The following is a 26,428-nucleotide window of genomic DNA, read 5'->3' on the forward strand; positions in this document are numbered from 1 at the left end:
TCCCCTCCCCTCCCCTCTCTCCTCTTTGCTCTCTCCTCTCTCCCCTCTGTCTCTCAGATTGGACGGATCGATCCACTTTACCCCAAAATCTGTGGTCACCAGGGAAACGTGCTGGACATTAAATGGAACCCCTTTGTGGACAACATTGTAGCTTCCTGTTCTGAAGATACATCTGTGAGTAACCTTGTCCCTCAATGTGCAACTTTGATCACATTAACATTTGCCAACTCCACCTCCTTCTCTCTCTTTATCTTTTAAACTCCCCCATGCTGTCTATTCTCCTTATTTCTTTCCCCCCCTCTATCACCTCTCAGTTAGATTCCCTTCTCTCTCTGTATTTTCCCCCTCACGTTGTACAGTATTTTTCTCTCTCTATATATATAACACTGCTCTCTCTCTCTCTCTCTATTTGCAGACAGATCGCAATGTGTATGGACACACCTATATATAAACAAACTCATACAATGTTATTCAATTCAAATGTCCAATGTATGTACGTAGTGTAAGAAAATAACTGCAGATGCTGGTACAAATCGAAGGTATTTATTCACAAAATGCTGGAGTAACTCAGCAGGTCAGGCAGCATCTCAGGAGAAAAGGAATGGGTGACGTTTCGAGATGCTGCCTGACCTGCTGAATTACTCCAGCATTTTGTGAATGTACGTACGTAGGATTATTTCCACAGAACTAGTTTGCTCTCGCCTTGCATTTTTGCAATTGTTCTTTCATATCAGCCGCATGTGCTTCTGTTGACATTCATTACCATACTGTGGACGTGTGCTTACCACGCAGTGATTTTGGTGCATTTTCCAATTCATGGACAAAACCGACTTACAGGCATCTTAAAACTAGAACCCATTCATTACCCGAGAATGGCTTGTGTTGGTTTATTTTTCTCTGTGACTTTCTTTTGCTCAATTTCTCCCCCTATCACTCTCATTATTATGCTTATGCATTTTTATCTTTCCCTTTCTCCATCTCTCTCTCCCCCTCATCTCTCTCTCCATCCCTCACGGCCCCTCATCCTCCCTTTCCCTCTCTATATCTTTCAATTTCTCTCTCTCTTTCTCCCCCTCCCTCTCCCTCTCCCCCTCCCCCCCCCCCCCCTCCCCCTCAGACAGTAGCAAGGAACAGGGAGATAACACAAACTGCCTGGTCATTAGTTGACCACATTGATTGGCCACATTTGCCACTGATTGGCTGCCCAGACAGAGAGCAGCAGTAAATGAACGTTCAGAGTGAATTTTTGCCTCGACGTTCATATATTTTATTTTAAATCGCCCTCTTCAATGAACCAAACATTGTTCCTTGCATGGACTATTTCCCATCTGCTTGCGGATCTCCTGGGATGTTATAGACAATAGACAATAGGTGCAGGAGGAGGCCATTGGGCCCTTCGAGCCAGCACCGCCATTCAATGTAATCATGGCTGATCATCCACAATCAGTACCCCGTTCCTGCCTTCTTCCCTTATCCCTTGACTCCGCTATCATTAACAGCTGAGTCTAGCTCTCTCTTGAAAGCATCCAGTGAATTGGCCTCCACTGCCTTCTGAGGCAGAGAGTTCCACAGCTTCACAATTCGCTGAGTGAAAAAGTTTTTCCTCATCTCAGTTCTAAATGGCCGACCCCTTATTCTTAAACTGTGGCCCCTGGTTCTCGACTCCCCCAACATTGGGAACATGTTTCCTGCCTCTAGCGTGTCCAATCCCTTAATAATCTTATATGTTTCAATAAGATCCCCTCTCATCCTTCTAAATTCCAGAGTATACAAGCCCAGTCGCTCCAGTCTTTCAACGTGTTGATGGGAAGCTGGGAGATCAGGCTGGATGTGACTCTTGCTCGCAGTTGGTTTCCTCCTGGTTGGGTTTTGGTCTGATCTGCCTGATTGCCCATCATGTGAACCTGGTGAAGAGGCAAATAAAGTATTCCTTGTCCAACCAAAGATTCTGCTTGGCTACCAACCTCTCTGTATTATTTCAACGCATGTTTCTCATGAAATGAGGCTCCCTTAATCCCTTGCTCTGTATGAACCCTTGCCTTTCTCACCGGGCTGATTCCCAATGTGTAATCTCCATGGACTGGACATCCAAAGCTCTCCTCCGTGAGGTAGCTGTTATGGGTGAATCCCCCACCCTCGTCTCCTCTGTGTCCCGCAGTTCTGCTCCCTCCCACCCCCCCACCCCCCAGATGGAACTAGTGAGAGTTGCCCTGCTCCTCACCTTTGCATCCCACCACCCACTGAATCCAACACAACATCCTTTGACACTTCTGCGTGATCCCACCACCAGTCACGTCTTCCCGTCCCCACCTCTTCCTGCTATCTGCAGAGACTACTCATCCCCTGCTGCTCAATCCACCCCTTTCCCAGATGGTCTTCCCTGTAATGACAACCCCCTGTCTCTATTTATTTCACAAAATGCTGGAGTAACTCAGCCGGCCAGCATCTGCAGTTATTTTCTTACACTCCAGCATCTGCAGTTATTTTCTTACACCCCCTGTCTCTACACCTCTTCTCTCATCGTCCATACAGGGACACCAGCAGTCTCTCCAGACGTGTGCGGCCCGGAACAGTCTGTGTGTCATGTGTGCATGGAGTGTGAGAGGTTGCAGCCCCTGTTTGAGTGTCCTGAGTACCCTGCTCCACACGTTTTGGCTGCGTCTCAGCCCCACGCTCCTGATCTTTGGTTAGAGAGGGATTACCCTCTTCCAAAGTTTTAACTTTACTTTAGACTTTAGACATACAGCGTGGAGACAGGCCCTTCGGCCGACCAAGCGATCACCCCGTACACTAGCACCATCCTACACACTGGGGACTAGTTACAATTCTACTGAAGCCAATTAACATACAGACCTGCACGTCTTTGGAGTGTGGGAGGAAACCGGAGCACCCGGAGAAAACCCACGCGGGTGCAAACTCCGTACAGACGGCACCCGTAGTCAGGATGGAACACGGGTCTCTGGCGCTGCGAGGCAGCAACTCTGCCGCTGTGCCACCGTGCCAGCCACGATGCCAGTCTTGTTGAATCCAGCGCGCAGTGTATGAAGTGATTCCCTTTGTTGATTGCAGGTGAGACTGTGGGAGATCCCGGATGGGGGTCTGAAGAGGAACATGACCGAGGCGGTCCTGGAGTTGTACGGACACAGTCGACGCGTCGGTCTCATCGAGTGGCACCCCACCACCAACAACATCTTATTCAGCGCGGGTTACGATTACAAGGTGAGAAAGCCCCTCCCCCCCCCCCCCCAACCCCCGGCTACTGTTCAGCAGAACGGAGGCACAGGCAGCTGCCGATGCTGCAACCCTGAGCAATATACAAAGTGCTGGAGGAACTCAGCAGATTGCCCGCGTCAGGAGGGAAAGGACACACCACATTTCAGGTCGGGTCTTCAATACAGGAAGATGCAGGAAGATTGTTCCCGTTATTGGGGAAGTCCAGAACAAGGGGTCACAGTTTAAGGATAAGGGGGAAGTCTTTTAGGACCGAGATGAGAACGTTTTTATTCAGGGGGTATGGAGAGAAGCAGGTACAGGATACTGAGTTGGATGATCAGCCATGATCATATTGAATGGCGGTGCAGGCTCGAAGGGCTGAATGGCCTACTCCTGCACCTATTTTCTATGTTTCTATGTTTCTATACCGCCTGTCCTTCTCCCTCCACAGATGCTGCCTGACCTGAAGTTTCAGTTTCAGTTTAGTTTATTGTCGCGTGTACCGAGGTACAGTGAAAAGCTCTCGTTGCGTGCTATCCAGTCGGCGGAAAGACAATACATGATTACAATCGAGCCATTTGCAGTGGATGGATACATGATATGGGAATGTCTAGGAAGGAACTGCAGATGCTGCATTAAACCAGATAGACACAAAAAGCTGGAGTAACTCAGCGTCTGAAGAAGGGTCTCGACCCGAAACGTTACCCATTCCTTCTCTCCGGAGATGCTGCCTGTCCCGCTGAGTTACTCCAGCTTTTTGTCTCTATCATAATCATAATGATCATAATCATAGTTGTAAGTTATTAGCCAAATACGTTTTGCAACATACAAGGAATTTGGTTTGCCATACAGTCACACCAAAAAAGCAACAAGACACACAACTACATAAAAGTTTGACACAAACATCCACCACGGTGGTTCCTCCACATTCCCCGCTGTGATGGAAGGCAATAAAGTCTTATCTTCTTCCCTCCTTTTCTCCTGCGGTCGGGGCAGTCGAACTGTCCCGCGGTTGGAGCTCCCAAAGTCGGTCACTAACCAGGGACCGCCAGCTCACGATGTTAAGTCCGCAGGCTCCCGCGGTTGGAGCTCCCGAAGTCGGTCTCTAACCAGGGACCGCCAGCTCACGATGTTAAGTCTGCAGGCTCCCGCGGTTGGAGCTCCTGAAGTCGGTCTCTAACCAGGGACCGCCAGCTCACGATGTTAAGTCCGCAGGCTCCCGCGGTTGGAGCTCCCGAAGTCGGTCTCTAACCAGGGACCACCAGCTCACGATGTTAAGTCCGCAGGCTCCCGCGGTTGGAGCTCCCGGGGTCGGTCCCAGCATGAGGCCGCCAGCTCCACGATGTTGGGCCGCAGTGCGGACGGAGATACCACACGGAACAAAGTTGCATCTCCGTCGAGGAAAGAGATGAAAAAAGTTTCCCCCGCCACCCCACACATAATACAAAACTAAAGATAAACTAAAACATATATTTTACAACAAACTAAAAACACAAAGAAGGAAAAACACGAGGCAGACTGTTGGCGAGGCAGCCATTGTATATTGCTGTTTAGCAATAAGCCAGTAGAGTGCAGAGTAAAGCCAGTAAAGTCCTATCAAAGATAGTCTGAGGTAGATAGTAGTTCAGGTGAGTGCTACGTCCCTCCAGTACCCTGTTATGTGCTCACAGTTTAGTGGAATGTTTGGCGTTTGCCATGAAGCTGTTACTGAGGGGATGCTGCTTTGTAAACACAACCCCCTGTGGCAGGGCCTGTCGGCAGTCACAAACAAGAAGGGAAACACTTCCCAGTTCCCTGGGCAACGCATTATCCCAGTGTAGCCCGTGGCTGTGAGTGCTTCTCCGAAGATAGACACAAAAACCTGGAGTAACTCAGCGGGACAGGCAGCAACTCTGGAGAGATGGAATGGGTGACGTTTCGGGTCGAGACCCTCCTTCAGACTGATCTTTCTCTGGTGTCTGTCTCAGAGGTTCATCCACAGATGATCACACACATCACCTTAACTGGGTGACTAAACACTCACCACCTACTAACAGAGGAACAAGGTTCCCGTGTCTTGTAATGGGATCATGGGAGGTTCCCAGCAGGAGAGGGAGGAACTAGCAGGACACATTTACTGCCGGGCTCTGTAGCTGATTTTTAGTTTTAGTTTAGAGGTACGGCATGGAAAGAGGCCCCTCGGCCCATCGAGTGCCCGCTGACCAATGATCACCCACCAACTAGCTCTGTCATATTTACAGACAGCACCCGTAGTCAGGATTGAACCCGGGTCTCTGGCGTTGTAAAGCAGCAACTCTACTGCTGGGCCACCATGCCGTCCGCCCGGGTTTGACAATTTACAGAAGCCAGTTAACCGACAAACCTGCACGTCTTTGGAGCGTGGGAGGAAACCGGAGCTTCCCGGAGAAAACCCACGCGGTCACGGGGAGAACGTACAAACTCCGCACAAAGAGGTGGTCAGGGTTGAACCCGGGTCTCGGGCGCTGTAGGGCAGCAAGTCTACCGCCGTGCCGCTGCGGCGCCCTCTAATGCTGTTACTATTTGATCCTCTCAGATCCTGATCTGGAATCTGGACACCGGCGAGCCGGTGAAGATGATCGACTGCCACAACGACGTGGTCCTATGCATGTCCTTCAACACCGATGGCAGCCTCTTCGCCACCACCTGCAAGGACAGGAAGCTGAGGGTCATCGAACCACGGTCCGGCAAAGTGCTACAAGTAAATGAGTCTACCCTCCCTGCTCGCTCCGGGCAAGATGTTGGTTCGGGGCAGCAGGCAGCGGAGTTCCCTGTGTCACCTCAACAAAGGCAGTCGGAAGCCGGAGTGTTCACACCATTTTCCATTGCAGTGTTAAAGGAAAAATCACAGTAAATGCCATGGGATAGTTTTCCATTGTATTTGGTAATGTGATAGGATCGCCAGGAATATGTTCCATGGATCTCACAGCGTCTGAGAGTCACTGCGGTGAGAGTAAAGATACGGGCGATGGTGAAGATGGACATAAAATGCCTGAGTAACTCAGCGGGACAGGCTGTGTCTCTGGAGAGAAGGAATGGGTGACATTTCGGGTCGAGACCCTTCTTCAGACTGAAAGTCTCGGGAAAGGGAAGCGAGAGATATAGACGCTGATGTGGAGAGATAAAGAACAATGAATGAAAGACATGCAAAAAAGTAACGATGATAAAGGAAACAGGCCATTGGGTGAAAATGAGAAGCTAGTGTGACTTGGGTGGGGGAGGGATGGAGGCAGAGGGAATGCCGGGGTGACAATCGATGCTCGATCAGAAAGGGGTAGCAGCAGAGATTCAGACCAGGATGTCCAGATGCCAGAGATACTGAAGAGGGGTTGTGGAGGTCCATTATAGAGTCATAGAGTGATAGAGCGTGAAATCAGGCCCTTCAGCCCAACTAGCCCACGCCGACCAACATGCCCCATCTACACTAGTCCCGCCTGCCAGCGTTTAGCCCATATCCCTCCAAACCTATTCCTATCCAAGTACCTGCCTAAATGCTTCTTAAATGTTGTGATATAAGATACATTTTAAAGGTGGCGCAGCGGTAGAGTTGCTGCCTTACCACGCCAGAGGCCCGGGTTCAACCCTGACTACGATCGCTGGCTGGCGTGGACCCGGTGGGCCGAAGGGCCCGTTTCCCCACTGTATCTCTAAGCTAAACTAAACTGAACGTGTACCATAAACCTAGTACCAGCAGTATACCAGAGCAATAGTGGAGTGCTTGGCTGCTGCCTCAAATAAAGTACAACCGGCTTGCAGGGCAGTGAGGTGCAAGGTCATGCACCCAGGGCCACCACAGCTCTTGAGAAGTGTTATAGACAATAGACAATAGGTGCAGGAGGAGGCCATTCGGCCCTTCGAGCCAGCACCGCCATTCAATGTGATCATGGCTGATCATTCTCAATCAGTACCCCGTTCCTGCCTTCTCCCCATACCCCCTGACTCCGCTATCCTTAAGAGCTCTATCCAGCTCTCTCTTGAATGCATTCAGAGAATTGGCCTCCACTGCCTTCTGAGGCAGAGAATTCCACAGATTCACAACTCTCTGACTGAAAAAGTTTCTCCTCATCTCAGTTCTAAATGGCCTACCCCTTATTCTTAAACTGTGGCCCCTTGTTCTGGACTCCCCCAACATTGGGAACATGTTTCCTGCCTCTAACGTGCCCAACCCCTTAATAATCTTATACGTTTCGATAAGATCTCCTCTCATCCTTCTAAATTCCAGTGTATACAAGCCGAGTCGCTCCAGTCTTTCAACATATGATAGTCCCGCCAGTCCGGGAATTAACCTAGTAAACCTATGCTGCACGCCCTCAATAGCAAGTGTTGCCAGGCTTGTCTGGTGCACTTGGTCGTTGATGGTGAACACGCCACTCTCGATGACGATGAATTCTGCCAGATACATTTCAGAGGGTGAAATAATTGATGCACATCCAGTATCAGTCTTACCTCAGGATGTATTCTGAGGAACTAGTGTTCCCCTCTCTTTCCATTTAGCAATCTGTCTATTAAAGCAGCCGCTTGGAGAGTCTGTCACAACAGAACTGGGTCTGAGGAAAGGTCTCGACCCGAAACGCCACCCATTCCTTCTCTCCAGGGATGCTGCCCGTCCCACTGAGTTACTCCTTGCATTTTGTGTCCATCTTTCCTTCCTACACAACCACAGAGCTATTGCCCATTAGGATTCAGTTTGCCACACAAAGCATTAAGCCACACACGCCAGCAAATAAATGATCGCTGCTGTTCCCATGTTGATTAATCTGAAGCAAGTGTCCACTTCAGCAGGCTCCCCAGTGTCCTCTGCTGGACAGTGTGTGCATTACCAGGGAGGACAAAATCAGACCAGACCACCCCACTCACTGGCGAGCATAGGCAGAATTAACAAGAGAGAAGATGCCTGTGGTAGTTCCACTCTCTCCACCTCTCCTTTATCTGTTATGTACAGCTGAACATCTTTGGGGAGACAGTAGGATGGGAGGAATGAATTGGGGCCTCAGGTAAACATGGCGCAAATCAGAATTCTCTTCATGAAATTAACTGCTCAGTGAATTATTGCACGATTGGCAACATTTTGCTTGTGTGTTTATGGTAAATATGGAGAATCAAGGGCTGAGTTTGCTTCGCCGGTGATTTAAGGGAAGAAATTCTGCACTTAAGTGGAATGTAAACTGAAAGGGTCATGGAAAATAAAGTCACAGAGTCACACAGCGTGGAAACAGGCCCTTCGGCCCACCGGCCCACATCAATCAACGTCCCATCGACACTAGTCTCACCTGCCTGAGTTTGGTCCATATCCCTCTAAACCTATCCTATCCATGTACCTGTCTACATTTTTCTCAAAATTTGCCTCAGCTACCTCCTCCCAGTTCGTTCCAGACACCCACCACCCTTTCTTTAAAAAGGTTACCCCTCAAATTCCTATGTTAAACCTATGTTCTCTGGTTCTCATATCCTCTACTCTGGTTCTCGACTCTCCCACTCTGAGTGTTAAAAGAGAATCTTTGGTCCAGGGCAGTTTGCAACATAACAGGAATTGGAGATAAGACACAACATGCTAGAGTAACAGCGGGCCAGGCAGCATCTCTGGAGAAAAAGGATGGGTGACGATTTGGGTTGGAACCCTTCCTCAGACTCTGAAGAAGGGTTCCAAACCGAAACGTCACCCATCCTTTTTCTCCAAAGATGCAGCCTGACCAGCTGAGTTTCTCCAGCACTTTGTGTCTATCTTCAGTGTAAATCAGCATCTGCAGTTCCTTCCTCCTGTACCTGCCTGACCCGTTGAGTTACTCCAGCACTTTGTGCCTATCTTCAGTATAAACCAGCGTCTGCAGTTCCTTCCTACAAGTGACAATAAAGCCAATGTTTATAAAGTACCAGTGAGGCTAGGAATGAGCAGATCAGATCGCAAAGCTCTCTTTGAGCAAGGATAGACAAAATGGAGTGCTTGTGGACAATAGACAATAGACAATAGACAATAGACAATAGACAATGGGTGCAGGAGGAGGCCATTCGACCCTTCGAGCCAGCACCGCCATTCAATGTGATCATGGCTGATCATTCTCAATCAGTACCCCGTTCCTGCCTTCTCCCCATACCCCCCGATTCCGCTATCCTTAAGAGCTCTATCTAGCTCTCTCTTGAATGCATTCAGAGAATTGGCCTCCACTGCCTTCTGAGGCAGAGAATCCCACAGATTCACAACTCTCTGACTGAAAAAGTTTTTCCTCATCTCCGTTCTAAATGGCCCACCCCTTATTCTTAAACTGAGCCCCCTGGTTCTGGACTCCCCCCAACATTGGGAACATGTTTCCTGCCTCTAACGTGTCCAACCCCTTAATAATCTTATACGTTTCGATAAGATCTCCTCTCATCCTTCTAAATTCCAGTGTATACAAGCCTAGTCGCTCCAGTCTTTCAACATACGACAGTCCCGCCATCCCAGGAATTAACCTAGTAAACCTACGCTGCACGCCCTCAATAGCAAGAAAGTTTCTATAACCCAGTGGTTCCTTCCTACACATTACAAGACTCGATCTCTTCGTTCCCTGCAGGAAGCCAACTGCAAGAATCACAAAGTCAACCGTGTTGTGGTCCTGGGGAATTCGAAGAGGTTGCTGACCACAGGAGTGTCCAGGTGGAACACCAGGCAGATTGCCCTCTGGGATCAGGTCAGTGCAGTCGGACAAGTCTCCAGGACCAAGGCCGGAGATCTGTAGCTGCCACTCTCAGATTTCCCGTTGTGACATCGACTGAAAAGGGCAGCATTATCGTGCGTGCGTAATTTCAATACACCTGATCTTTTAATGGAGCAGTGAATCATAAATACTGCCGAGAGGCCACCCTGACCCCAAAACAACTGTGTTTTGAGTCCTGGGATTCCAATTACCCTAGATGAACGTTTCAAAGTTAAAGGGAAAATATTAATAATATTGTTTTTAATAATGACACTCTTGCTTTTTATGTGTTTGTTCCAAATTTTATCAGCACGGTCATATATTTCAAATATTAGCTGATAATTGACTAAGAATTCTTCATTGTGCTTGGCTGCTTCTTCATTGTGTTGCTTCCCAACAACTATCAGGCTCTTGAACACCACACAACACTCACCTCAACAGCAAGCCCTTCTCCCATCTCCACCATTCCAGACCCCTTCTCCCATCTCCACCATTCCTCCTCCTCTTGGACTCCCCCTGCTGGCCTCCTACCTCCTCTGGACCTTCTTTATTTCCAACTGCCGGCGTGACGTCCACCATCTTGACTTCTCAACTCCCCTTTACCCACCGTCTGTTGAAGGGTCCAGACCCGAAACGTCGCCCATCCATGTATCTCCAGAGATGCTGCCTGACCCGCTGAGTTACTCCAGCATTTGTGTCCTTTTTTTTTGGTCAACCAGCATCTGCAGTTCCTTGTTTCTACATATGAACTATGGACTGTCTTTGGTTGAACTAAGGACTTTGGGTATTTATTGCACCAGTGTGGGAGTTATTATTTTTTTTGTTTATGTCATGTTATTTACACAAATATGTGTTTACAGTCCTGTTGAGCTGCTGCAAGTAGGGATTTCATTGTTCCATTTGTCGGCACATTTGACAATTAAACACTGCGGACTCTTGACTCTCTCTTGCTCAGTCAACTCGATGACATCATGATGCTGGGCGTCAGGGATCCCCTTAAACAGGGGACTCAAATCATGGTAAAGTCATCCAGCTAGGGTTGCCAACTGTCCCATTTTAGCCAGGACATCCCGTATATTGGGCTAAATTGGTTTGTCCCATACGGGACCGCCCTTGTCCCATATTAGGCCCGGGGGCGCTGTAGGCCTGGACACTGTAGGCCCGGACACTGTAGGCCCGGGGGCCGCTGCAGGCCCGGACACTGTAGGCCCAGAGGCCCGGCACCGCCTAACGGAGGTTGCGTAGCAAACCGCCATCTGGCCCGGGCGGCCACCATTGGTGGAGCGGGAGCACGTGGCGACTGGCTGGGTGAGGTCACGTGGGGCGCGGGGCAGTGACGTCACCTTTTCTCCCTTATTTGGGAATGAGAAAGTTGGCAACCCTACATCCAGCGGACTTCAGTAAACCTTCAGTGAGGAGCTGTCTTTATCATTGACTCAGGGCCCAGGCCTTTACTTTCTGCATGGTACAGCCCACACATGGCCACACAATACCGACCTGTCCTACTATTATGCTCACTACTGTGAGCACTGTGCTTACATATGATGCATGCGACTTACATACAATGTTTACCACTGACCACATGATACCAAGGTCATAGGCCGAGGGCTTTGGTTTCTGGATGGACGTGATCGTAAGCGTTTAGTGACATGACCTTGCTCTAGATTGCCCCACCCCCATACACCCACCATCGGTTGCCTGGGTTCGTCGACGGCCGACAAACAGACAATGGCTGTTATTTCTATAACCAGCAAACCAAAGTGTTTGTTGTTTTTTAATGCTATGCTGAAAACTCACCTAATGAGGGCGGCGCAGTGGCACAATTAGTAGAGCTGCTGCCTCACAGCGCCAGATACTTGGGCTCAATTCTGACCTCGGACGCTGCCAGTGTGGAGTTTGCACGTTCTCCCTGCGAGTTTCTTCTGGATGCTCCAGTTTCCTCAGTAACTTAGCCAGCCAGGACTCTTTGGGGAAACAGGGACTCTTTCTTACTATGAAAGTAGAGCCCTTCCCACAAAGTTCCTTGATCCCTCCGCCAAGATCACCAGAAACTCAGCAGCTTACTCTAAGGGATATCCTCGCCAGCTTACTCTCAGCGATATCTTTCGTTGTATAAATTGCCCGTTACCTCTTCCCTGGATTAAGTGTCGGGTCACCGTGTGGAGATGGTTTTGAGATTTGAGGCGTTTCGGAGGGGGTGGGATGCAAAGCTATCTTCCATCTTCCATTTTTCTTTTCTCTCAGGAAGACTTATCGATGCCAGTTAAAGAAGAAGAAATCGATGGGCTCTCGGGGCTCCTGTTCCCTTTCTACGATGTTGATACCCACATGCTGTACTTAGCTGGAAAGGTAAATGATCCGTCAGTTAACAATACATTTTGAAAAGGGGAGGAGAAATGAGAACGTCAACAACGCAAGGTGTGACCGTGCTGGAGACCGTTCCCACTTGCCTGGAATTATGTCCATTATGACCTCCCTGTCTCTTAAACCAGATCAATCGAAGGTGATGTTAAGGGTGGGGGCAGGAGAAGATTCTTGAAGTGGTTACACCCTTTCTCTGTTGCCATGGACCAGTTACACCAGATTACATTTCCATCTGCTAATCCCACAAGCAGTAATATCTAGATCCATTGCTTCTTATCTCTTGGGCCTGAGGGTTCCACCTCTATCTCTTCTGTTTCATCTAGGAAAGCAATGATCCGTAAGAACCAAAGAAGCAGGAGTGAAGCAGTCCACAAGACCCATGCCCACCCACTCCCCATTCAATGTCTCGGCTGATCCTGTACACTATGCCCCAAACCCCATGCTTCAGTTTCCACTCAATCCCAACCCATTCTCCACACCCTTCCATGTGGGAACATCTACCACTCTTTCTTTAGCACTGAGCACTCTGGCTGGAGTATTCCAAACAATCACACCCGCTGAAGAAAAGATATTCAGCTCACTTCCATCCCAAATGCCCAGTCACTGGCCCTGCGAATGTGACTTTGTTTAAGATTCCCCATGTCCGCTTGATCATTCCCTTCCAACATCCATTCCGTCAGGGAGATCCTCGTTCATGAGACACAACGGTAATGTACACGGGACAATCCTACTCAGTCTTCCCACAAGTTGGCAAAGGGCCGGCTGTTCTGAAACACATCTCATTTTCGTCCATTCGAAGTAAAGGGAATGAGTTCCAAAACGAGCAAGAAACCAGGTCCATCAGGTTATTGATCAATGAGCAACATTGAAAATGATCTCAACAATACAATGAGCCTTTGACATTTCCTGTGCCCAATCTTCTCTTGTGCAGGGTGATGGGAATATCCGATACTATGAAATTAGCACTGAGAAGCCATATCTCCACTACTTGATGGAATATCGCTCACCAGCTCCACAGAAGGGGATGGGTAAGATCACAGATTTAATCCCATTGCTTTTCAAATAACTTCTGCAGTGAATTAATTGAAACTAGTCAGAACCCCACAGTTAATGAACCAAGTCAGGGTTTTGTTGCTAGTTAGCAGAAACTAGCAAGAACTCCTCTGATGGTCAATGGAACCCAGGTTAAGTGCGGCACAGTGGTGCAGCAGTAGAGTTGCTACCTTACAGCGCCAGAGACTCGGGTTCAATCCTGACTATGGGTGCTGTCTGTACGGAGTTTGTACGTTCTCCCTGAGACCATGTGGGTTTTCTCCGGGTGCTCTGTTTCCTCCCACCTTCCAAAGATGTGCAGGCTTGCAGGTTAAATTGGTTTCTGAAAATTGTCCCTGGTGTGTGTCGGACAGAACTAGTGTGTGGGTGATTGTTGGTCGGTGTGGACTCGGTGGGCCCAAGGTCCCGTTTCCACGCTGAATCTCTAAACCAAACTAAATTAAAACGAAGGGAGGATTCTGGGCACTGTTACCACCACCTGTGCAGGCACAGAAACATGGAAAATAAGTGCAGGAGTAGGCCATTCGACCCTTCGAGCCAGCACTGCCATTCAATATGATCATGGCTGATCATCCAAAATCAGTGCCCTGGTCTTGGTTTCTCCCCATATCCCTTGATTCCGTTAGCCCTAAGAGCTATATCTAACTCTCTATTGAATACATTGAATTCAATGTGAATTACATGCATTAAATGATTACATTGAAAATGTTGAATGCATGGATATCACCAGAGTTAGCGAGTGTGGGCTTCCTTTTGAAGCTACGTGATGTTAAATATTTTTAAGTTTAGGAGCTGACTGGGGCCTTCTTTGTGCGTGTTGCAGGTGTGATGCCAAAACACGGTCTGGACGTGTCCATCTGTGAGGTGTTTCGCTTCTACAAGCTGGTCACACAGAAAGGAATGATCGAGCCAATATCAATGATCGTGCCACGGAGGGTGAGTGAGATTAACGTACAGCCACGGGCTGCTGCCAGTGTAAAGAGCCAGGCTACAGAGCCTGTTCTCCAATGGAATGCACTGTGCAAGGGGAGGTCAGAAACAGGTTCAATGGCAACTTTCAAAAGGGGAGTTTTTAATCTTTTTTCGTGTTTATTCATTTGAGGAATGTGGACGTGGCTGGCATGGCTGGTTTCTGTTTCTCATGTCGAGTTACCCTTGAGACATTAGCAGTGAGTTAATACTTGAAGTATCAAGCATCACATAAAGTAAATACTCCCACCATGCCGTGAGCTAGGAAGTGTCACCACAATGAAGACACAATGATATCGTTTTAATTCAAAACCAGACCGTGAACCCGTTGCGCCCAAACCTCTCCTGCATTGGTGCAGCACCGTCTCCTCCCGTCCTCCCCCTCCCCCCTCCCCTCTCTCCCTCCCCATTCCCCTCCCCCCATCCCCCCGCTCCCCCCTCCCCCTTCTCCCCATCTCCACCCCCACACCCCCTCCCCCTCTGCTCCCCTCCCCCACCCCTTCCACCCCCTTCTCCTCCCCCCCACTCCATCCCCCTCAGCCCCCCTTATCCTCCCCCCCCCCTCCCTCCCTCACCCCCCTCCCTCCCTAGGAGATAGATTTAAACTTTAAAATGTGAATAACTTAAAAAACATAACACCGATTTCAATGAAACTTCTTCCATTAGCACCAAAGGGACGACGGTGAGTAAGGTGGGCCTAAAATTGTCGCGCTATCGTGTACCGTTTTGGCTGTAGTTCAGGAACAAACAAACAAACAACAGTTTTAGTATATAGATAGCACGCTGCGCACTGGGGAACATATCGATGTGCCCCAGCGGTGTTCACAAGCTTTCATCCTTCTAAATGGTAGAGGTTCTGGGTTGAGGAGGCATTACCAGAATGCTGCCTGGATCAGAGGGTATTAGTTTATAAGGAGAGGTTCGGCAAACTTGGATTGTTTTCTCTGGAGTTTTGGATGTTGAGGGGAAACTTGGTAGAAGTATATCAAAATTATGGGAGACACAGATAAAGTGGACAGTCAGATCCTTTTTCCCAAGGTGGAAATGTCAAAGACTAGAGGACATAGTTTTAAGGTGAAATGGGCAAATAGTTAAAGGAGATGTTTAGGGCACGTTTTAGACACAGAGTGGTAGGTGGCTGGAATGCACTACCAGGTGTGGCATTTGAGAGACTTTTAGATAGGTGCATGGATATGCAGAGAATGGAAGGGTTGGGATCTTGTGCAGACAGATAAGATTAGTTTAACCTGGCATCATGTTCGGCATGGACATTGTGGGCCGAACGGCCTGTTCCAGTGCTGCACTGTTCTCTGCTGTAGTGTCATTGATGCTTTAGTCAATTGCTGCGTGTCTTGCGATCACAGAGCAGGGCAGTGCATTTGCAGGATTATAGGAATTGAACGGGTAGTGGGATTAACAGGGAAGATATTTTAAGCACATCCATGAAAGGCTAAACTAAACAGGTGCTCCAACATATGTTTCTTGTATGTCCACATAAATTCCAGAAAGCACTTTTAGAAGTTTTCACTGAAATTTAAGTTAAAAGATTTGCAGGGTCACAATCTGAAAAGTGTTTTCAATTAAAATCAGTCTGAAGAAGGGTCTCGACCCGAAACGTCACCCATTCCTTCTCTCCTGAGATGCTGCCTGACCTGCTGAGTTACTCCAGCATTTTATGAATAAATACCTTTGATTTGTACCAGCATCTGCAGTTATTTTCTTATACTATATATTCAATTAAAACCTGTTCTTTTGTTAATGGCTTAAATTTTTCATGGAGACTAAAACATTTGGCAGCGGTAGAGTTGCTGCCTTACAGCGCCAGAGACCCGGGTTCGATCCTGACTATGTGCGCTGTCGGTACGGAGTTTATACGTTCTCCCCGTGACCTGCTCGGGTTTTCTCCGGGTGCTCCGGTTTCCTCTCACACTCCAAAGGCGTACAGGTTTGTAAGTTAATTGGCTTGGTGTAATTGTAAATTGTCCCTAGTGTGTGTAGATAATGTGTGGGGATCGCTGGTCGGCGTGGACTCAGTGGGCCGAAGGGCCTGTTTCCGCGCTGTACCTCTAAACTAAACTAAACTAAATTACTGAGAAGGGGCTTGTGGCTTGTTTCCATGGAACGGTTCCACACAAATGCAAGTTATTGTTGTTGTAGTACTTGCGGCCAGACTCTCTCACCAATATAAACGTGACTGAAGGCCCTTCAAGCGAAAGTCAAAGTGCTGGATAACTCGTTACAGCCCATTATCTGATCGGCCTAAGGAAAGCTTCCTCCTAATCCGTTGCCATGCCGACACGCTGATTATAACAAAAGGCTGAGCTCGCCAATGTCCAGCTTGAGTTCTCTCACATCGGCACGCAGTGCAGTCATTTCCTAAACGATTGCAGACCGTTTGAAGACAATAATCCCAGAGGGAGGTCTATGTCGGAGGCTTCTACGTCAGAAAGAAGCTGATCACTGAGGACACAGTACAGGCATGGAGTAGCCAGGATTGGGAGAGGCATGTCATCTTAGTCATGTCCTGTGAGCTAATGAGGAGGGGTTTCTTTAGCCACAGAGTGGTGCATCCGTGGAATTCAATGCCACAGATGGCTGTGGAGGCCAAGTCATTGGTCGTGGCGGATGGTTATTTTTTATGAGATAAATGAATGAGTTTGCTAAATTATAGGCATTGGGTCACCTTCCTTGTGCTGACTTCTATTTCACTGTAGATAGACACAAAGTACTGGAGTAACTCAGCGGGCCAGTTTGAGTTTACTTTAGTTTATTGTCACGTGCACTGAGGTACAGTGAAAAGGCTTTGTTGCGTGATAACCGGTCAGTGGAAAGACAATACATGATTACAATCGAGCCGTCCGCAGTACACAAATACATGATAAAGGGAATAAAGTGAATAATGTTCAGTGCAAAATAAAGCCAGTAAAGTCCGATCAAAGACAGTCCGCGGGTCTCCAATGAGGTAGATTGTACTTCGGGACTGCCCTCTAATTGTTGTCAGGATGGTTTAGTTGCCTGATAACAGCTGGGAAGAAACTGTCCCTGAATCTGGTGCTGTGAGTCAGGCAGCGTCTCTGGAGAAAAAGGATAGGTGACGTTTCTGGTCCAGACCCTTGGGTCCCAACCCGAACTGTCACCTGTCCTTTTTTCTCCAGAGACGCTGCCTGAATCGCTGAGTTACATAGAAACATAGAAAATAGGTGCAGGAAGAGGCCATTCGGTCCTACGAGCCAGCACCGCCATTCTTTGTGATCATGGCTGATCGTTCCCAATCAATAACCCGTGCCTGCCTTCTCCCCATATCCCTTGATTCCGCTAGCTCCTAGAGCTCTATCTAACTCTCTCTTAAATCCATCCAGTGATTTGGCTTCCACTGCCCTCTGTGGCAGAGAATTCCACAAATTCACAACTCTCTGGGTGAAAAAGTTTTTTCTCACCTCAGTTTTAAATGACCTCCCCTTTATTCTAAGACTGTGGTCCCTGGTTCTGGACTCGCCCAACATTGGGAACATTTTTCCTGCATCTAGCTTGTGCAGTCCTTTTATAATTTCATATGTTTCTATAAGATCCCCTCTCATCCTTCTAAACTCCAGTGAATACAAGCCTAGTCTTTTCAATCTTTCCTCATACGTCAGTCCCGCCATCCCAGGGGTCAATCTCGTGAACCTACGCTGCACTGCCTCAATTGCAAGGATGTCCCTCCTCAAATTAGGAGTTTCTCCAGCACTTTGTGTCTATCTTTGTTATAAAGCAGCATCTGCAGTTAATTATTTCTTCTATTTCACTGTGCTCGATTGCTTTTGTTTTTTCAGTCCGAAACGTACCAAGAGGATATCTACCCGATGACACCTGGGACAGAGCCTGCACTGACAGCTGACGAATGGCTGAACGGCATGAACAGAGGTCCGACCTTTCAATATCAGTACTTGCTTGGTGCCCATTGTAGCCACAGTCCCACCTCACGTAGTGACACTGCAATACAATACAATACAATATATCTTTATTGTCATTGTACAGGGGTACAACGAGATTGGGAATGCGCCTCCCATACGATGCAATAATTTAATTAGCTAGTCAGTATTAATTATTAATTTAAACAACCCAACGAAACAAATTGTAACAGTTTTAGAACAGAATAAAGTAAAGTGCAAGTAGATCTGTGCCGGTTCACTGTGCGATGTGACCATCCGACTCAGCAGGACCGGTTCATAGCAGCTATGGCCCTGGGGATGAAGCTGTTCCTGAGTCTGGAGATGCAGGCGTAGAAGGCCTTGTATCGTCTGTCCGATGGAAGGAGTTCGAACAGACTGTTGCAGGGGTGTGAAGAATCTTTGTGGATGCTGGTGGCTTTTCAGACATGGCCCAGAGGACAGGCCAATTAATTGCCCGAGAGCTTTCACTAATGGCTGAAAACCCCACAGTGAATAGTAGCAGCGATTAACCTTTAAACCATAAGGAACGCTTGGTTCATGTCAGCTTTCTGTTGTTTATCACTGTCACGTATAGCGAGGTACCGTGGAAAGCTTTGGTTTGCACGCTATCCAAACAGATTAGATCTACTGTACATAAATACAGGCAGGTCAAACTCAAAGACAATAGATAGGACAAAGGGAAAGATACGGAGTGCAGAATATAGTTCTCAGCTCTGTGGCATATCTGTTCCATAGACAAAGTCCAATGTCAACAATGGGGTGAAAGTGAATTGGACAGTACCCGAGCTTATGGAAGGACTGTTCAGAATCCTGATAAAAGAGAGGTAGAAGCTATTTCTGAGTCTGCCGATCGCCGAGCCTGCGCTTGGTTTCGCCGATGTAAATAAGTTGCACCTGCGTTCGGTCCGCGTTGGCCAAACTGATCTCCCGGTGGCCGAGCACTTCAACTCCCCCTCCCATTCCCAGTCTGACCTTTCTGTCATGGGCCTCCTCCAGTGCCATAGTGAGGCCCACCGGAAATTGGAGGAACAGCACCTCATATTTCGCTCGGGCAGCTTCCAGCCTAGCGTTATGAACATTGACTTCTCTAACTTTAGATAGTTCTTCTGTCCCTCTCTTCCCCTCCCCCTTCCCAGTTCTCCCACTGTCTTCCTGTCTCCACCCATATCCTTTCTTTGTCCCGCCCCCCTGACATCAGTCTGAAGAAGGGTCTTGACCTTCAAAAAGAATTACAGGAAAGAACAGGACAGTGAAATCCATAGCCAGCTTTACCAAGAGGCAGAACATTACAATGGGCCTCTGTAGTTAACCCACCCTCTGTGTTCTTGTCCTGACAGATCCGATTCTCAGGTCTTTGAAGGAAGGCTACAAGTCCACAAATGTCGCCTTCAAGCCACCAAAAAAGGATAAGAGAAGTGTGTTAGTGAATGGAATCGACCTATTGGAAAACGTACCACCCCGAACAGAGAATGAGGTGGGTGTGGGTGTGCGCTGGAACTCTGAGTCAAACCTACTGCTTCGGTATCTTCCAAACATTGCCTCCCCCATATTTAGTCTTTTAGTTTTCGTTTTAGGGGTACAGCTCAGAAACTGAGCCTTCGGCCCACCAGGTCCACGTCGGCCAATGATTACCAGTGCAGTAGTTCTATCCTACACACACTAGGAACAAACTACAGAAGCCAATTGACCCACAAACCTGCTGGGCTTTGGAGTGTGGGAGGAAACCCAGAGCACCTGGGGAAAACCCACACATGCACAGGGAGAACATGCAAACTCCATACAGACAGCACCCATAGTCAGGATCAAACCTGGCGCTGTAAGGCAGTTCCCATCGGTACTGGTATTCCATTTTTGTTGAACAATCCGAATAAAACAGCAATTAATTCGCAATCATTTTTTTTAATTGCCTGATTTTTTTTTTTAAATAACTCAACAGTTATTAATTATAGTGTTACATTATTAAAAAGACTGATAACATATGTTATTTGTAGTGTTAACAATGATCATGGAAAACAATGATACAGTTTCTGCAGATTGTAGTTAATCAACCTATTTATTCACAAAATGCTGGAGTAACTCAGCAGGTCAGGCAGCATCTGAGGAGAGAAGGAATGGGTGACGTTTCGGGTCGAGACCCTTCTTCAGTCTGAAGAAGGGTCTCGACCCGAAACGTCACCCATTCCCTTCTCTCCTCAGATGCTGCCTGACCTGCTGAGTTACTCCAGCATTTTGTGAATAAATACCTTCGATTTGTACCAGCATTTGCAGTTATTTTCTTACACTACTTAGTTAATCAACCAGTCAAATCCCAGTAATAGTCCTTCCACACTGATACCCTAATTTAGTGTCATTGTTATGTTTCATTTGCAGTTTGCGGATGAGTAAAGTATTTTAGTTTAGTTTAATTTATTGTCACGTGTACCGAGGTACAGTGAAAAGCTTTTGTTGCATGCTCTCCAGTCAGCAGAAAGACAATACATGATTATTATCGAGCCATTCACAGGCGCAAAAACATACAAAGGGGTCTTGGTGTAATTGTGCATAAAAAAACATTAAATTAGCAAGTCGATGCAGCTCTGAGTGGAACATTGCCACAGAGGGCTGTGGAGGCCAAGTCAGTGGATAGTTTTAACGGCAGAGATAGACAAATTCTTGATTAGAACGGGTGTCAAGGGTTACGGGGAGAAGGCAGGAAAATGGGATTAGGAGGCAGAGATCAGCCACGATTGAATGGCGGAGTAGACTCGATGGGCCGAATGGCCGAAATCTACTCGTATAACTTGTGAACTTGTGAATAAATAGCGGGGCAAATGGCATATTTTAATGCAAGGAGCTTGGGAGGTTAGCAAGTATTGTTACAATTGCACAGGGTGAGAACACAGCTGGGGTACTGGGTTCATTCATGCTCACTTTAATTAAGAAAGGATGTACCAGTATTGGAGGCAGTCCACAGAGATTCACTGAGCTGAAAGGGTATTCCTGTCTCAAATCAGTCATAGTCCTAGAGCAAGAAAACAGGCCCTTCAGCCCAACTAGTCCATGTCGACCAAGATGCCTCATCTAAGTTACCCTGCATTTCCCTGCATTTTTTTAGTTTAGAGAAACATCATCTTCGGCCAACCAAGCCCGCACTGACCAGTGATCCCCACACATTAATACCAAGCAAATTAACCTACAAACCTGTACGTCTTTGGAGTTTGGGAGGAAACCGAAGATCTCGGAGAAAACGGACGCAGGTCACAGGGAGTTCGTACAAACTCCATCTAGTCAAGCACCCAGAGTCAGGATAGGACCCGGGTCTCTGGCGCTGTAAGGTAGTAGCTCTACCGCTACGCCACCATGCCACACATTTGGCACATATAGAAACACAGAAACATAGAAAATAGGTGAAGGAGGAGGCTATTCGGCCCTTCGAGCCAGCACCGCCATTCATTGTGATCAGGGCTAATCATCCACAATCAGTAACTTCTCCCCATATCCCTTGATTCCACTAGCCCCCAGAGCTCTATCTAACACTCTCTTAAATTCATCCAGTGATTTGGCCTCCACTGCCCTCTGTGGCAGAGAATTCCACAAATTCACAACTCTCTGGGTGAAAAAGTTCCTTCTCACCTTTATTCTAAGACTGTGGCCCCTGGTTCTGGACTCCCCCAACATATCACTCGAAACTTTCCCTATCCATGTACATCCAAATATCTTTTAAATGTTGTTATTATACCTGCTGCAATTACTTCATCTGGCAGCTCGTTCCATGTACCCACCAACCTCTGGGTGAAAAATTAGCCTCTCAGGTTCCTGAAGTTCCCCTCTCACCTAAAGCTATTTTTTTGTTTTTTAGATTTTAGAGATACAGCGCGGAACAGGCCCTTCGGCCCACCGAGTCCGCGCCGCCCAGCGATCCCTGCAAATTAACACCATCCTACACACACTAGGGACATTTTTTACATTTACCCAGTCGATTAACCTACATACCTGTACGTCTTTGGAGTGTGGGAGGAAACCGAAGATCTCGGAGAAAACCCACGCAGGTCACGGGGAGAACGTACAAACTCCGTACAGATGGTGCCCGTAGTCAGGATCGAACCTGAGTCTCCGGCGCTGCATTCGCTGTAAGGCAGCAACTCTACCGCTGCGCCACCGTGCCGCCCTCTAATTCTTGATTCCCATTTCATGGCTTCATGGCAAAAAGATGGTGTACATCCGTGCTATCTATGCCGTTCATGATTTTATACACCTCTTTGAGATCACCCCGTAATCTCCCGCGCTCTATGGAATAAAGTCCTAGCCTCCCCAACCTCTCCTGTTAGCTCAGGCCCTCAACTCCTGGTGACATCCTCATCAATCTTCTCTGCAGACTTTCCAGCTTGATAGCATCTTTCCTATAACAGGGTCCCTTAAACTCAATGCAATACTCCAATATCTCACCAAACTCACCAACATCGTGTACAACTGCACCATAATGTCCAAACGTCTCTACTCATTTCCCTGATCGTGCCAAAAGCCTTCTTCACCACCCTACCTACTGACTGGAAGAAAAGTTAGATCTTCACTCTTTGGAGTTTAGAGGAATGAGGGGTTATGTTATTGAAACGTATAAGATGCCAAAGATAGAAGTTGAGATGTTTCCACAAGTGGCAGAATCATGAGCAAGGAGATACAATTAAAATATACAGGTCATCAAAATTGAGTTACATAAGCATTTCTTCTCACACAGAATGGCCAATCTGTAGCATCCTCTACCCCAGATGGTAGTGGAGGCTGGATCATTAAAGAGGAGGTGGATAAACTATCAAATGAGAGCCGACAAAGAAGAGTGTTGAGACTCGGGCAAATCGGCCATGTGTAGGGAGGGGATGCAGATGCTGGTTCATACTGAAGATAACACAACATGCTGGAGAAACTCAGTGGGTCAGGCAGCATCGCTGGAGAAAGGAAATAGGTGATGTTTCAGATCAGAACCCTTCTTCAGACTCCAGTCTTCAGACCCTTCCTCAGACTCCACCTGAAACGTCACCAACTCCTTTTCTCCAGAGATGCTGCCTGACCTGCTGAGTTATTCCAGCAAATCATGTTGAATGTTGGGACAGGCTCGAGGGGCCGAGTGGCCCGCTCCTGCTCCTTTTCTCTCTTGTTTTTGTGATTAATTGTTTATTTTCAGGCACACCTGAATTCCTGAGGATCAAAATGTACTGTTAACACATTAGTCCTCCTCCAGGCCGGTGCACTATCTGGCATAACCAGGGCTTGGTGTGTGTGTAGCCACAGCTATTGGGAGGAGGAGAGCATAGGTGAATTCAGTGCGCAATGGGACCGAGAGTGTCGCGATTCACTTGGTCCGTGATGGAGAGAGAGAGGTAGAGGAGGAAAGTTTTCAGTTCGTTCAGCTGAGGGGGAGCTAACGATTGGGAAATGCAGGTAGACTTAGGAGATTTTTAGATTTTTAGAGATACAGCGCAGAAACAGGCCCTTCGGCCCACCGGGTCCGCGCCGCCCAGCAATCCCCGCACACTAACACTATCCTACACCCACTAGGGACAATTTTTACATTTGCCCAGCCAATTAACCTACAAACCTGTACGTCTTTGGAGTAAGCTTGTCGTGGGCCTAACTCAATGAAAGACCAGTGAAGGGAGGTGCCCTCGTGATAAACCCAATGATACACTGGCATCTACACGCCTAGCTTACGTTGGCCCATAGTTTAACAGCGTTAAGGCATTTTAGACTCTCGTATGGCATTGGATTTGGGTTTCTTGGTTAAACATTTAACTTGTGTGTTTACTAACATGTAGATAGCTTAGTACTGAATATGAAGTTGGTTATTGTCCTGTGGCACACAGTAAGTGTGTATAGGTAGTTTAGGTCCTACTATGGCATTGGGCTTGGTTTTCTTGGTTGAGTGCCTGTCCTGGTGTTATAGCACAAAGTGCTTTAGGATAGACACAAAATGCTGGAGTAACTCAGCGGGACAGTGCTTTGTGTTTTACCAGTAATTAGAGAAGGGGACAAAGAGGGAATGCAACATGGAACAGGTAGGAACAGTATAAATGAGCCAAGAACAAACGAATCCACCCCCTTGCCACCGTGACTGAACCGTCCAATATTTTCCCCGCAGCTTCTGCGAATGTTCTTCCGACAGCAAGACGAGATCCGCAGGTTGAAGGAGCAGCTGATGCAGAAGGACGTGAGGATACACCAACTGGAGCTGGAGCTGAAGAACCTGCAGAACGTGCCAAAGAGCACCTGATCTCCGGCTCCCAGCTGTCCTCACTCATCCCTCTGGCATGTCACTGACTTATCAGCAACGGTTATACGCAGATTGTAAGAATTCTATAGGACCTTTGAAACCCTCCCAATCTGCCCCACCATCCCGAGACGAGAGGTAAACTGGAAACCACGTCCGTTTTCTGAACTGTTTAGCCATACGCACAACTAACAGCAGGTATCTGGAGAGCTAAACACGGTCTGTACAGATCCCAGCATCTTTGGCAGGCTAGAGACGCTTCTGCTTGAACAAGTGCTGCATGCTAATGAATTTTAACCTTGTTTTACAATTAAATACTCCAAGGTGCCTCCGAGCTAGTGTCTTTGTCAGCCTTGGCCCATGTAGCTGCTAAGGTCGAAGGTTGAATGGAAGAGAGCAAGAACGGGCCCTTCCACGCCGGTCCACGCCTCACTACCTCAGCTACCGACTCCCTCAGAAACCCCCCACCTCCCTCCCTGTCAACGGCCATCCACCATGTTTAACAGCAGTCGCGTTAGACGCCTCGCATTACATTAATGCTGGCCCTGGGTGTTGGATGGCTCAGGATGCTCAGGTTCATGAAGAGGCATCGAGTGAACGCAAGGCACTCTGGCCCCTGTACCGTGCTGGGCAGGGTCTCCAAGTTAAGTGTGCTTACCACAGGCAATAATCCCCTGACCGCAACAGACCACAATGTTTAGGTCGGCTGTCGGAGTATTTGGATATATAGTTCCATTAGTGGCCCAGTTTCCGACCACAAAATTAAAAGTAGGCCCACACCTGACCAGAGTCAGACCACTTAGAAATATTTTTCAGACCCGTTCCTGAACCAGAAAAGTGAGAAACTAATAGTTGACACAGGCGATAAAATTAAGTGAACTTTCCCAACCTGTAGACAGGACTGAGCTAGTCTGCATTCAACAACGTTAAACATTGACCTGACTTAATTTGAAAGCAATGCATGTAGTTCAGTTCAGTTCAGTGTAGTTTGTTGTCACGTGTACCGAGGTACAGCGAAAAGCTTTTGTTGCGTGCTATCCAGTCAGCAGAAAGACAGTACATGTTTACAATCGAGCCATTTACCGTGTATAGATACATGATAGGGGAATAACGTTCAGTGCAAGGTTAAGCCAGCAAGGATAATCTGAGGTATCACAAAATGCTGGAGCAACTCAGCAGGTTAGGCAGCATCTCTGGAGAGAAGGAATGGGCGACATTTCGGGTCGAGACCTTTCTTCAGACTGATGTCACGGTCTCGACCCGAAACGTCACCCATTCCTTCTCTCCAGAGATGCTGCCTGACCTGCTGAGTTACTCCAGCATTTTGTGATACCTTCGATTTGTACCAGCATCTGCAGTTATTTTCCTACACAAGGATAATCTGAGAGTCACCGACGAGGTAGATAGTAGTTCAGGACTGCTCTCTGTTTGTGGTAGGATGGTGCAGTTGCCTGATGACAGCTGGGAAGAAACTGTCCCTGTAGTTTGGGTCCATTAGGCTGAGGGCACCAGTCACGTAGCAGGAGTCTCCCTTTGAAGGCTGAACACTGAGTTCAAGCCTCACCCCACAGATGTGATTAACAAACTGGGGAATAGTCTCCCTCAATCAAGCCAATAAGAGAGTTTCTGCAGTCACCATCTTGTTGCTGTCTCTGGGAGCTTGCTAGGCTCGAATTGTCAGCCATAACAAAACTTCTCTCACTGTGTCATTGGCTGTAAAACCCTTTAGGATACAAAGCCGCTGTACAAGTTTATACTTTTTTTCTTTTTTCTGCTACGTCTCAAATAAATGGTTTAGCCAATGTTCCTCCCTGCCTTGGGCTGTCTACTAGAACTTAGAAAAGGTCCTTCGTCCCAAAATGTTTGTGCCAAACATGATGCCAAGACCATCACTTACCTACCTGCACATAACCCATATCCCTCCATATCCAAATGCCTATCCAAAAGCATTCAAAATGCCAGTAATG

The 26,428-nt window shown here is 47.7% G+C and overlaps 1 protein-coding gene across 1 annotated transcript in view; it reads left to right on the forward strand.

The window, feature by feature from the left end:
* Positions 1–25,665, forward strand: part of coro2ba (coronin, actin binding protein, 2Ba) — a 61,262-nt gene extending 35,597 nt beyond the window's left edge. The window contains exons 3-12 of the mRNA XM_078427029.1: positions 58–174; positions 3,070–3,219; positions 5,768–5,932; positions 9,780–9,896; positions 12,147–12,251; positions 13,198–13,294; positions 14,143–14,255; positions 18,101–18,191; positions 19,558–19,694; positions 24,333–25,665. Of these exons, the coding sequence (XP_078283155.1) occupies positions 58–174; positions 3,070–3,219; positions 5,768–5,932; positions 9,780–9,896; positions 12,147–12,251; positions 13,198–13,294; positions 14,143–14,255; positions 18,101–18,191; positions 19,558–19,694; positions 24,333–24,464 (1,224 nt within the window). The 3' untranslated portion in view covers positions 24,465–25,665. The remainder of the gene's footprint in view (positions 1–57; positions 175–3,069; positions 3,220–5,767; positions 5,933–9,779; positions 9,897–12,146; positions 12,252–13,197; positions 13,295–14,142; positions 14,256–18,100; positions 18,192–19,557; positions 19,695–24,332) is intronic.
* The last annotated feature ends 763 nt before the right edge of the window (positions 25,666–26,428 follow it).

This window comes from Rhinoraja longicauda, chromosome 33 (genome assembly GCF_053455715.1).
Source record: "Rhinoraja longicauda isolate Sanriku21f chromosome 33, sRhiLon1.1, whole genome shotgun sequence".
In the NCBI taxonomy this organism is placed as follows: Eukaryota; Metazoa; Chordata; class Chondrichthyes; order Rajiformes; family Arhynchobatidae; genus Rhinoraja; species Rhinoraja longicauda.